Raw genomic sequence first — 13977 nt, 5'->3', positions numbered from 1 at the left:
TAGCTATAAGTGCATAGATGATTTGCAAACGGAGCCCCAAAGTCTCACAAACAGTAAGCAGCGAAAACAGATCCGCTGGAGAAAGTCGGATGCAAACTGGTCAGTTCTTAAACAAAGAATGGAGTTTTAGAGATTTTCTGAACTTTTCCTCTAAAATTCCCAAAGAGCTGCAATTAGAGAAGGTGGAAGTCACATAGGATGCAGATGAATTCTCTCCAGCCACTGTGCTTCACTGCTGGAGGAACTGGAGTTGTAGGAAATAACCCCAAAACATCCCAGTGAGACTGTTCTATGGCCCAAAGTGGGATATTTTCCACCCTGAGAGACATGCCAGCTCAGCCTGAGAGCTGCAGCCCAAGGCAGGAGGAGAAGTTAGCAATGTAACGTCACTGTTAGTGCGACTGGCAAGGACCTGCACTTCTGGGCATGGCTCTTGCTCTGTTTGGAGGTGGAAGGCAAAGCACCGGGGAGGAAATTGCTGTAATGCAGAACAGCAGTATGAAATACTGTTGTGGAAAGCTCAGTGTGCAAGCCAACAAAGTGCCCTGATGGGGGGCGGAAGGCCCAGTTGGGGTACAGAAGATGGCATCTGATCTTACCGCATACTGTGCAAAGGGCAGGGCTACGTTTCTGCGTGGAGCCTCACCATTACTCCCCTGTTCTCACACATACCATGGTGCATAGCAACTCATCTGCTGGGCCATCTGCTGAGCTGCCTGCGTACTCGAATTAGGACTGCTACTCTTCATTCCTACGTGCAGCCTTTCAAATTTTACACCCTCCCATTTGAAAACTTTCTCCTCCTGCTTGATCCATTACATCACTCATCCTCACCAGCTGGGATTGACTGCTACAATAGTAGGTGTTTAGCAGCCTTCACACTGTCTCTCACCCTTCAAATTAATAACCTCACCTAGGGGAGCAACATCATGCGCACTTGCCTCGTGCTCTGTGTGTTGCCCCATCAAACAGGATCATCATTTCAAAGATGGTATGGGAATTCCCCAGCCAGCGGCCAGCATCCAGCATCTGCTCTTGTATTATGTATTTCTAGGTCCTCAACATGCTGCTGCCTGTGAGTCACGCAAATCTTATGCCAGAAGAAGCAAAAATGGCTGCACCATGCAGAGATTTTATCTCTCAAATAGAAAGTGAGATTTTTCAGTGACAGTTTACTCTTTTTAAGAAGTCATAATTTCTCTGCAACTCTGCTTTTATTTTTCACCATAATTCTATCTGGCTGTTATCGCTCTGAGTGGAAAGTTTTGTGTGAAAGATGTTACACAAAATAAAGTGAAATTGTGCATTTTATCATTCTTATCCATTCATCGTCTTCAGTTTCCAATGACAAGCTGGTAAATGCTGCAGTTCCCATACCACATGCCACCTCTCCCAGTTACACCAGTTACCAGGAGCTCTGAAAATGGCAGATCTGTGGCTTTCCACTGGGAGGCAAAATCCTCCTATCAGCTTTTTTTTCCCCATTCCCTTGTTGCTGCGGGCGATGGCTCTGTGCTTGATCTGCATCTGGCCAATTGATACAAAAGCTAAAAAGAAAAGCCTCAAGCCCAACTCTAATATTCAAGTTCAGTGTTTAATGAAGATGAGATATCACCAGTCATAAGGTACAGTCATTAGTAGTAATGTAGGGAAAACAGTTCAGATTATTTAAATGTTCCCCATAAATATGGTCATAATGGGTCAGAATTTGAGGCTGCATTTTTTTGGCTCCTGTATTCTCCTTAAGATCCTATATTGCTAAAGAACATGAGGTGCCATTTCTATTTCAGGACATTTTTTTTCTGATGAGTCTGAGTCCTTTATATCTGAAACCTTTTTGGAGATGACAAAGTGGTATTTTCCAAGCAGATTTGTGTAAACTCATAAATGCAAATGAAAGCTTCAGATCTAACTTTCGAGTTTGACAGCCCACCTGCCCAATTCCAGCAGCCTATTAAACCCGATGTTGACTTGGCCTTTCTGTCCATTATGAATGCATTTTATTTTGGAAGGGAAAAGCTTCCTGCTTGATGGTATAGAATCAGCTGTGCTACATCACCACACTTACTTGCTGATGTTGCTGTATAGGGCCATATGCCTTTTCTTGTCAGTTCCAGCAAGGAACCATGAAGATCCTGCCCTAAACTGGCACCATGAACTAGATCTGGAGTGATTCTGCATGACCATGTTTCTACTCAGAGCAGGTACCTGGACTGCAGCAAGCCTAGGTGCAAGTCAGAAGTGACCATCTCCCCTGCAACAAAATCATCCTAGGCCTTATGACCATTAATTGTACGAGGTCTTGTATCTGAGTGCTTTCCTCTGCTCCTTATCTTTTATTCCTATGCATAGATGGCACAACAAAACAGTTGCTTTCTTTTTAAAAAAGCGCAATCTCTGAACTAAAATCTACAACAAAATGCTCATATAGAGATCCCAGTTCCATTTCCAAATCCAGTAAACCCGAGGAATGAGTCAAACTGAAACTTGCCTGTGGGTGCACAGTAGGTTCTGAGCATATGAGAATTAGGGCCACCACTGCTGAAATCTTCACATAGCTCAGGTTACTAAACTACAGGCAGATCATTTGCTTGGAAATGTTCCTGAGACATATCACTGTGTGCATCTCTGTGACTATTTCTCTCTGTCACTATATTCTGGAAAGGACTGCACAGCTACTGCTTCACTCTGGCTCTTCACCTCCCAAACTCGGGTCACCCATTCTGGAATGGCAAGTTTGACTAAAGCACCTCTGAACCCTCAACAAGGTAAGTGCCACAGTGAGGGGAGTCCTTAGGGATTTAAAGGAGCAGTGTAAAGATAACTTAATCTTCACCTAGCTAACTATAGCCTATCTGAAACCTGGCCATGTCTGCCATCTTCTGCCCTGATGTAATTTCAATCAGTTTTAACAATTTAGCTGTTTGCCCCAATGAAGAATACAAGCAAACGTCATTGCAGCCCACTTGGAATACCCTAATGGGTAAACAGCTTTAATTTACCAGCCAGCAAACGAAGTTTACTTATAAAGTTTAAAAGATCATTTCAAGCACAAAGGACCTGGAAATATAATGAAGGACAAATAGGTCCTTTAGGAGGATAACGTAACAGAACTGCAGAACGTATAATGCATCCCCCTTTCCATTTAGCAATGCTGCTGCAGATGGTTAAACTGGGCAATCTGCTGAGCACAGGCAACAGAGCCCTGGAAAGGACAGGCTGTAGGTTGGACTTCTCCTGGCTGGAGATTTCTGTGTAGAAAATGCCTGGTAAAATCTTATGCACTCCAAAGACGGATAAATCATAATAATTGCTCTTTAGGGTCTGAGATAAATGCAGTTTCTGGCAAGGGTAAAGGATTTGTCAGAGCCCAAACAAGGGTTTGAGCTCCACAGGGGACAACAAAGCCTCTAACACTCTCCTTCAGTCTGAGGCTGAATACAGGTTGTGCTAGAAAACAAGAAATGTCTCTAATTGCAGCAGCAGCAGCAGCAGCAAACTCCTAATGTCAGTAAATAAACAGCTCTGATGGATCCTAAACTACACATTCATTTTCTGACACAGAACCTCAGACATGCTGCAGATATGTCAAATGGTCTAAGGCATTGGGAGTTGGCTTGGGGCTGAAAATTACGAAAGTTTCATATTAAACCAGCTATTCCTGTCCATCATGCTAGGAAATACTCCTAGCCATTGAAAGTCCAACCCCCATTCAAGGAGCGTTAACACATAAAAAAAAAAATTTAAAAAAAAACCCTGCAAATTAGGAACAAGAATAACTGTACTTGGCACCATTGGCTCTGTTGTACCCTGTAATTTAACGCTCCTCTATAATCTTTATGGCAAATGTGGGATTTTCTGGAATGCCTCAGATCCAAAGGTATCTTGGGTAGGGGGCACATTTACATTGTTTCTTTGTAGGAAAGTAACAGATTTGTGGCGCTACAAGAGTAACACAAAAAAATCTCTAATGGCTTGCACCCACTGAACTGGTTTAGGTTATGGTTGTGGTCTTCTTCCCTAACTCACAAAGAAATCAGATGCCTCATATTGTGTCACTTTAATAATTAATTTATAAGTAAACATATATATTTAAATATAAAATATTCCAGATTAATTACGAATCTGCTAAATTAACTCACACATGAGCAAGCTGGGTGTGCCTTTCAGTGTCCCACCTCCTGCTGGCAGGATGGTCTGACCGCTCACAGCTGCCCTGCTGTGGGCCCAGGGCTGCTGATGCTCAGGCAGGAGCAGTGGGGCCAAGGGCAAGGCAGGACCAGAGCATCGGGTGCTGTGCATGCCTGCAGCGATGCCTGCAAGGGGCTGGGAGAGGGCTGGGGTGCTTTGTGGCTAGCAAACACAGCCCAGAGCATCCAGCATCTGCAATAACATTTTTGAGATAAAGTCAGAGGCCGCTGTCTGCATGTGACAAGGCTGCAATGCTCACTTCTGGTATAAGGGCTGCTTCTGATCCGACTGGCACAGAAGGACGACTGGGCTTTAGTTTTCACATTAGCAACTTGCAGTTCCCACCATTTACTGAATCAGCTGCTGGAGCTTAAATGAGAGCTCATTGTACTAAGGTCTGTACCTGAGGTGCATATGCAGGCGGCAGAGGAAGGGTAAAAATGACTGTGCTGTACCAACACGGCACTCATGCACGTTCACAAGCCAGGTTTACAAAGAAGTTTAGGCAGCTGAAGTTGCAAGCAGGTACCTAGGGCTACTCGCATAAGAACCTAAGCACATTTTTGTCTCTCTGATCCTTGGTAACCTGCCAGACTATCCCAAAAAGGACAATGGACTCAAATTTCCTGTTTCTGGCTTCACAGGAGCACGTTTTCTCAAAGCTTGTTCTCCCTGACAGATTTTCCCTCCTAAGCACACCTTTGCAAAGTGAATTTTCAGCAGTTCCTAATGTCCTTCGATATCTCAAAGAAGCTATAATGCACAAGTGTGTGAGGTGCCACAGTTGTAGCAGTTTCCCTTGCAAATTTGACCTTGCAAAAAACAAAACCAAAAGACTTAGTGTGACTCCAGAATTTAGTACTCTCATTTTAGTGAGAGTAAATTACTCAATTTTTAGTACTCTACGTGTCCAGAAATTCTGTTGTAATTTCCTCCTGAGTAGTCTGGGGTTAATGAGACTGAAGAGAATGATAGGAAGGAAAGAAATAATTATATATTCTCTTTTTTCTCAACATGTCCCAAATGTCACCTCTGACCTGGCTTTCTATTTCTGGCATGGACTAAACTCCCTCTATTTATTTAGCAGCCTACACACCATTACAGTAACATAGCAACAGTACTTTCAGTTGTGAATTAAAAAAAAGAAAAGAAAAGGAAAAAAAAAAGAACATATTTCTTGTAAGAAAACTGTTAAAGCATTGCAGTCTAGTAACACTTCAATAAATGCTTCTATTTTTCCCTTTACAAGCCAGTATTATTAGGTTTCCAGTCTGCAAACCCAATGCAGGGGAACCAAAGCAGTGTCACAGTCATGAAGCCTGTTCTTCCTATGCCAATCAGACTGTGCCCTAACCTTTTTGTTTGTTTGTTTCAATGATATTTCAGCTTGAGTTATTTCTCAGGCTCAGCACAGAGGAAAAGCTGGAGTTTGGGGAAGATCCTGAAATAATGACGGGATTCATCTGGTGTTTTCCCCTCACTTTTCAGAAACACTTCACCATTATTTTATAAGCCATAGCTCAAGGGTGATATGACGCTTAGTTAGCTGTCGAAAAGGAACATTTGAAAAAGCACAAAGTGAAGTTGGAGAGTTGGAGTAACAGCCTCATTTTCAGCTGATGGTCCAAATCCCACTGTTTTACAGGGAAATTTAGCCAGTAAAGACCTGCAAAAACAGCCCTAGAGTCAGAGGAGTATCCAGTGAAAACATTTTGCAAATCCTATTTCAGTGGGAGCAAAGTGCTTAAGAACCCTAAAAAAGCAATTCCCTGAGCTACTTAAGTGTTTCTTATTTTTAAACCTAAGACCTCGGTGAGAACTCAAGAATTTTCTTAGGATGGTGAACTTATCAAAAATAAAACTTCTTAAGCTTGCAAAGCTTCCACTACAAATATTAGTAAATAATACAGATGTAGTAGCTGGAATAGCAGTGAGCACTTCATGAAGCAGTGTATGACTTCTCATGAAACTGTTTCTTCATTGCTACGGTAAACTCAGCTGGTATCTCTTCAGATGCTTTTTCTCATCTCATAGTGATTTAATCAGCACACAGTCACCTTTGAATGCTGGTGGCTTTTCTGTGGAACTGGCAACAGATCTTGGAAGTGCAGCTTTATACACGTTCAGCTTTCCCAGTGTTTACAAACTCAATACTTCTGTAAACTCAGTGGCTTCACCGCACAGTTTGTAAAGTCTGCAAGTAAAACATAGTACATGCTTGTTCTGAACTATTAGCTTCTCCTTGGCACGACCAGTTCATGTCAGCTTGAAAAAATGGCTTCACAACTGTAAAATCCTTGAACTTCTACAAAGAGTTTGCAAGTCTGGCATGTAAAACCAGATTGTTTGCAAACTATGCACTCTGCTGAGATTACAACAGTTGCAAATAGAGAAAGGGTCTTGCTATGGCTATTATTCTGTCCAACAGAAATATGAATACATATAACCCACAGTCCCTGGGTCAATAATATTTGTCACTAACAGAACTTACAGAAACCAATGTCTTTTAAAAAGCATTGTCAAAAATGAGTCAAAAACTTTCAGAGGACAATCCAAGTTCCATTTAAATTAACACCTTCATTTAAGTAATTTTAAATTCATACTAATGATGATATTTTACTGCCTCTCTGTATGGGAAAGGACATTGAATAACCGAAATGTGCTGTTCAAGGCTTGTGTGGAAAGCTACAAGGCAGTTGTGACTGCAGAGGTCAGGTGGGGTTTCTGGCATCAGAAGGGAAGGGAATAACAAAATCTCTAAGAACAGTTGTCTCATTCTAACAAATACAAAGCTACAAATGAGTTAGCCTCAGAAAGGGAGTATTATTCTGCCATGAAGACTAGACATCAGTTTTGGTTTATTTTTAACAAATACCAAGTTGCAGCAGATTTTAAAACCGAGTTTTGCATAGCATATGCTTGTTGGTTTGGTTTTGTGTTTTTTTTTCCTGATGCAATATAAACTGAAATGAGTTGAGGATATTATTGTAAAGCAGAAAAAAACCCCAAAGTTGAAGTATTGCATTTTATTCAACAACTAAATGTGAGAGAAGAAAATCTGTTTTATCTGGTTGGATATAAAGTTTTGACATGCAAATTTAATTTCAAAGATGCCATTTTTTCTTTGTCTTACCACATTACTAGTTCATTTCCAACTCAAATGAAAAGGACAAGAAATAAAATGACTGTTTTTCTACTGAGTAACATTATAGGAGTAAACTTGTCCCTTTCCCTAAAAACCTATCGAATTAGCCTTAATACATATTCATAGCATTTTAATGCATTATTGGTAGAAGCAAAGTATTTATCCATTTTACAGTTTTCATGCTATAACAAAGAGTTCACCAAAGCACTACTTGTAATGCTTTTTCCTCTAAGACATGTTTTGTTGCATCACTAGTTTAATTACCACTCCAGTTAACATTTCCTTCTCTATTTCAAACTAGCATGGTTTTTTTTAAGTCTCTGTTTTTGAATGCAAAGACCTGATAACTTGCGGGTCTGTTTTGAATAGAAACCAATAGCTGGACATTCTTGTGCACTGAAAACATGTAGTCAAAGATTAAGCTGAGGCTTCAGGGCTATTATGGCTCCACCCAAATAAATAGTCCAAGGGAAATTATTCTGCTTAACATTCTGATACACAAATTGCCAAGAACAGCAGTGGTTTTTAGGAATTATTTTTTTCTTAGAAGTCAGCCTATCTCATTAAACATTGCATGTAAACTACCAAAACATGGTTAAAATCGATGAACATGGTCTACAATAAACATCACACTTAACCTACCAAAACAAGGTTAAGTGGTGGAAAATGGTCTGATTTGCACTTAGCTAATTACAAATTTTTAACTCCAATGATGGAAACTCCTCCCTAAAATAAATATTCTGCTGTTATTTTACCAGTGAGATCAATTTGTTCAGGATTGCACAGAGATGGGAACACGTAGTCTGCAGCACAGGAGCTTCTGTATGAGAGCCTTCATTCTCTCAAAATTGGGTTCTTCCTTAATATGCAAACCAGACAGAAGATATGGTGAATTTTACAATTAAATAACAGCAGGAAAAACATAAGTACAAAACCTACAACTATAACCAGCTAAAAGACCCTGTCAACTTCCTCCATCACATGGGACTCCTATTCCCACGCAGCCTATAAGCTAGCGTTACAAAACCTGCACAAATTGGTTAAAAAAACCTCAGTTATTTCAATGAGAGTTTGGGATGTTAATTACAGCAGGAAATGAAAGGTGGCTGTAACTTTATATTTAGAGGGGACAGGGTTCAAGAGGTGAGGCTTTGTAGGAAAGGTTTGGAAATAAAAAGGCTTATGGGCAAAAATTAGGTTCATATTTCTCTTTGACAGTCATTTTTCTGAAACTTCCCCCAAATCCCAAACCAGCAGAAGTAGTACTTGACCTCACACAACAGTTGGGGATTTCTTTTAGGCGAGGGTGGCAGTGTCCTCTGCTGACGCTAGGCCAGCGCTAGATCAGAGAGCAGATGCTCTGCGTCGTACCCACCCTTAGCAGGGCTGTGGAACTCTTGTTCCTATTACTTGAGCAAACTCTTCCATAGTTCTTTACTTTTTCTTCTTAGTGGCCAGTAACTTCCCGTTTGCTCCCCTGATAAATACCAGAACTTCAGCTAAAAATGGAGAAGTCGTCTAGATTCTCTTATCTTGTAAAACCCTAGCAATGGTGTGCTGTGGGCGAGCTCTGGCAGATCCCCCCAACAGTCAGAGACGTCCATCTGCTGCTACTTGCTGCTGTGCCCTTCTGACAGCACTTACTGCCCCTCACACAAAGACAGCAGGAACGGACACTGCCTTACTAGCTTTTTGCATCTGGTACCTTAATTTACACCTCTATTTGTCTTCCCAGACCAGAAACTCCAAGAAGTGTGCTAAGAGGTGCAAGCCTAATTTTCCTAACACAGGGTCCATTTTGGACTCTTGTTATAGAGATGCTGACAAGGAATTTTGATTTTCAATAATGTTTGAAGAAACCAGTCACTCATAGTGGGAAACTTGGCTTTTTTTTTTGAGCAAGTGGTCTTTCCTCATCAATTTGTATAGTACTGAAGATTAAGAATAGCTCTTCAGCTGGGGTACAGCTGTGCAGCATTGACTTAAATGGAGCTGCACTGACTCACAACAAGCGAGCATCTGTATATAGCCCTTTACTATTGCAAACCACGTAATTTAACACTAACAGTAAGTAAATGCTGGCATGGCATTCACCAGAGCACCGCCACTGCTCCTCCCCACAGGTGTGAAAAACTACAGAACAGTGATTTGAAGACAGGTTGAAATTAGCTGCCTGTTAAAAATCCCCATCTCTCTCTCCTTAGCAGCACATGAACAATGTGTCTTTTCAATGGCACAAGTCTCTTATTTCATTAGACATCCTCTGTGCCTTCTTCCATGTCTTTTCCCCCCCTCACAGTGACATTTTGCACTGGCTGTAGTAATTTTTTTGCTTGCTAGGCCATGAAACCATTCTCCTCCCCCCCCCCTCCAATAAACAGAAAAATATTACCAGTTAGTGAGCAGATATATTTCCATATGAAAAGTTTCAAAAAGCCTGCTATTCAAGGCTGACATTACAGAATCGGGATACAAGAACAACACCACCCTGAGCCTTCTGATTTTTTTCATTTTTTTTTAACAAACAAACTTTTTTTTTCGAATGCCTCATCTAACTCCCTGGTTGGATGTATTCAGCACTAGTATAAGGCACTGCGAAACCCATCAAACCTGAAGCAGATTCTCCCATGACATCTAATTTCCTACAGAGGCTGGTACTCACGATCCACTAATATCAATACTCAAAATCCCCAGTGGGGCCAGGTTTTCCTCCTGGGAAAACCTTTCCTTCCACGGGACTGAGTGTCAAGCTGTGCCCACAACTTAGTATTTTTGGTCTAGAGCATGATGGACTTCACCTCCACCACCACCACTTCCTAGGTGTTGGTCGCAGCTTCTTCCTCTCTTGCCCTTGCCCCATAGCCAGCTCCCCTGGAGCTTTGGGGGTTTCCTGGCACCCCTCAGGCCCACACAGCCCTGACTGGTGAGAAAAGCTAGAACCAAGGGGGGAAATGAGAGCAGCACAGCTTTCAGGTCACACTTAGGGGACAAAGAACTGCAACACACACCAAATGCTCTCCCAGGAGACTCCTTGCACAACTGCCTCTTTAGACAAGCTGACGCGGTAGATTCATGGTTCAAGTATCAGAGAGAGGGAAAAGCATTGTACATGCTATTAAACCACTATTAGAGTATTTGCCTGCTGAAGTGAAGCTCCCTGTGCTTTCTAATGAATTCTCTGCATTTAGCATTAAGCTCTCTGTTTTTACAGAAAGTTACACTTGGGTAATTAATCTCATGTTCGTTTCCTGCACATGTAAAGAGAGCAGCCTTTGTTAGGGAATGATAAGACACTTCTAAGAATAGTGCTACTAAGAGCATCAGCTTTGTAAGATATTACAGGAAAAATACAGACTCTTAACACCTGCTTTTTGCTTTTCAAAGTTTCACAACTAACGTTCTGCTTACCTAGAGCCAAATTCTGACTTGTTTACGCACAGAAAACCTTGTTGCTTTCATCAGAGAAGAAGCATAAATGAAGGTATACTTTGGTCTTTAGGATCTAATCTCACAAAGATGTATTTGTTTAATTTTACAAACACTATACATATTCTCAGTGGCTTCGGTGGGACTATCTGCATTTCCCACTCTCACAACCTGAATTCATTGCTTTGTCTGGTCTCTTAAATACAGATGCCACTGGAATTATTTTCTCAGTGATTGTAATAGATTGAGGATTAAGAATTTAGCTGTGTGTAAAACAAGAGACCCTCAGGCCAGACCTTACAAAGGCCGGATGCTGAACTCAGGAAAATGTAAACTGGGAGACAACCCCGTGAGAGCAACTGAGTCACTCCAGTGTGCAGAGAGGTCCCAAGGAACAGCAGACCAAGCCCGCACGTGAAGCTCCCTGGAAGCTGCAGCTCGGACCATGGGTTTTGCCAGCTGAACACAAGTGGCGTAAAGCTTAGGGATTTATGTCTGTTGTCAGTTCAGACCCAGAGCCAACACCATTCTCCTGTAAGCGGTTGACACTTGACACCTACTGAAGTCAGTTTAAACAGTCATTGTTTTAAAGCTTGTGTTGTTTTTAAGCAGTCACTGTTGTTCAGCCTATCTACCACCCCAGTGCAAGGCGCACAAGCTACCATGCTGAGGAAACTACATAAAAAATGCAAAAAAATTGGTTTACAGTGGGTAAGAGACAATTTCCATTTGGTTTGTAACATCCACTTTGTAACCAGTCATACAAGAAAGGACATTAATCTTTGCTGTACTTGCAGCAGATTTCTTTCTGCTTTATTATGGACAAAGGAGTAGTTTATCCTCCTAACCAGAAAACAAAGCCTAATCTGCAGAGACCTGGCTAATCTGGCGGGTGATGTTTGAAGAATAACATAGACCCAATTTCCCTAGGTTTTGTAGTGCAAAATCTGAGCAGAGCAGACTGCAACTAGCCTTGTGAGCTGATCAGAGCCCCTGTTGTGACTATTATCTTGACTGTATAATGGGAGCTTTCAAATCCCAGCTTTATCACATTCTGTTTTCTCTACTTTGCCCTTTTATGAATATTGAGTAATCAAAAATAGCTTCACTGACAGAGTAACTAATGATACCAGCTGGGTGAATCAGTGGCTCTGACACTGTCTAGTGCCTCCTATACAGTGCTATTAGTACGGTCGTTACAAAATATAACAAAAATTAGATATCCACATTTTATTTGCAGCTCCCTTGGGACACATCACAGTGGTTATTTTAGAATTGGAAAATGCTAACCGAACAAAGCAAATACTCAGCCATTTCAATGCAATACTGCAATCCAAAAGAAGAAACTCTGGCTTAGAAGAAGTTAAAAGTAAATTCTATCGTCAGTAAATTATCCTTTCTCCTAGTTTTCAGTGCAAACAAACAATACACTGCCAAATGCTATCTGCCACATTCTTCACAAGACAGTTATTCCTCATATTACTAGAAAAAGCTAACATCAGCAGCCCAGAAAAAATGCTGATAAACAGAAGGGAATATGACAAATGATGTAAGCTATGTATGTGGCTCAGGAGTGTGACAGACACATATGGTGGCATCCTTCTAGTACAGTGCAGTGCTCTGGGGTAAGTTAGGTTAGAAGCGCATGACTCAAACGGGTATTACCGATTCCAAAAGTGTAACAACAGTAACAACATTCCTGATGAAGAACCATCACAAATAAGTATGCAAAATGGCCCACGATGGGCTTACGTTTGTAATGCTGTCCCAAGCAATTTTTTAAGGGTCATTTATTTCTACCCGGAGAGCCTTCCGCGCAGCCCTGCAATGATACAGTTTCCTATGTTTGCAACACACACCCTTTTTTTTTTTCCCTTTTTGTTTTTTTCTTTTCAGAAAAACAGGCAGATACAGAACGAAACAAGGGGGCCCCTTTACACATAATGCAGTTGCAGCTCTCCATGCATGCACTGCTCGCTGCTTCTCACCACCCCCTTCACCTTTCAGCTATCAGCAACTTTACAGCACGGCATCTTCCAGCACCTCTTTTATCACAGACAAAAAGTAAAGCTTTCTGCTAGCAACCGCATCTGGCATATTAAATTGGTCAATAAAACTATTGCAGATGTTGCCTGTAGCAAGTGTCATAGAAATTACGGAGCATCTTAACAAAGCAGAGCCTCAGAATCTAAAGTATTAGGGTTTTTTTCAGGTTCTTGCCCTTCCCTGGAAAAGTGACATCTGAAATCCGGTTACAACAATTCTGTTAGTTACAGCAACATTAACTGAAACCGAAATGTGGTTTTTAACCTAAGATATATTGCATAACAACAGAAGTATTATAATCTTACGAGCCGGGAAAGGTTAATTCCAAAGGGCACAAGAATATCGGTGAAAACTAAAATACTCCATAAGCGCATGGACTTGTAAACCTTTTTGTTTTGGTCCAAGGCGAAGCCGAGACATTTCAAAGGAGGAGCGAGACACCGAGCACATGCCAAAATCCCTTTAGCGAGGAAAAAAATATCAGCAGAGCCTCTGCACTTACGTATCTCTTGAGCTTCTTCTCGGGGGGTGATTTAATGAGCCATCCAGTGCAAACGACGTCCCCCGAGCTCATCTTCCCCCCCGGCGCGGAGCGGCGGCGCGGGAGCCAGGGTGCGGGCTGCGGGTGCGGGGGTGCGGGGGGGTGCGGCTCCGCGCGCGCGTGTGTGTGTATTGTTCCCAGCCAATTTGAAACCAGCAGTAATCAGCTTCCTTCAGCTGTGCTCTGATACTGCTCCAGCCCGAGGAGGAAGTCATGACATTGATCACTGACACGGCCAGCCCTCCCTCCGCCGCAAACACAATGCAACACACCGAGCACGTGATGGGCGGCCGGGGCTCGCCGCCACGCAGCCGGCGGCTGCGACACCCACCGGCACCGGCATCGGCACCGGCACCGGCACCGGCTCCCGGCGGGGCCGCCGCATCGCCCCGGGGAGCCCCGCTCCGCGCCCCGGGGGGAGCCCGGCGCCGCGGGGATGCCGAGAGCAGCGGGGCCGTGGCCCCGCCGCAGCGCAGTGTCCCGGGGGGGCTGGGGGGACGGCAGGGGGGCTTCGGCCTGGCTGGGGGGGGCACGGCCGGCGGGGCGCCCGCCCGGCCCTGCACGCTGCTGGGGTGCCCGTCCCAGCCTCCACCGTCTGCCCGGTCCGCTATGTCCCAACTTCTTCACT

The 13977-nt window shown here is 42.9% G+C and overlaps 1 protein-coding gene across 2 annotated transcripts in view; it reads right to left on the bottom strand.

Moving 5' to 3' along the window:
• The window catches only part of GAB3 (GRB2 associated binding protein 3), a 69236-nt gene extending 55503 nt beyond the window's left edge, over positions 1 to 13733 (bottom strand). Inside the window, exon 1 of one of the 2 annotated variants that reach the window (XM_056359563.1) lies at positions 13311 to 13733. In XM_056359563.1, the coding sequence (XP_056215538.1) occupies positions 13311 to 13382 (72 nt within the window). In that variant the 5' untranslated portion in view covers positions 13383 to 13733. The remainder of the gene's footprint in view (positions 1 to 13310) is intronic. The other variant, XM_056359565.1, reaches the window with a different exon arrangement.
• Between the last annotated feature and the right edge of the window lie 244 nt (positions 13734 to 13977).

Source organism: Falco biarmicus, chromosome 14, assembly GCF_023638135.1.
Source record: "Falco biarmicus isolate bFalBia1 chromosome 14, bFalBia1.pri, whole genome shotgun sequence".
NCBI lineage: Eukaryota > Metazoa > Chordata > Aves > Falconiformes > Falconidae > Falco > Falco biarmicus.
This window is presented reverse-complemented; position numbering and strand designations above follow the sequence as displayed.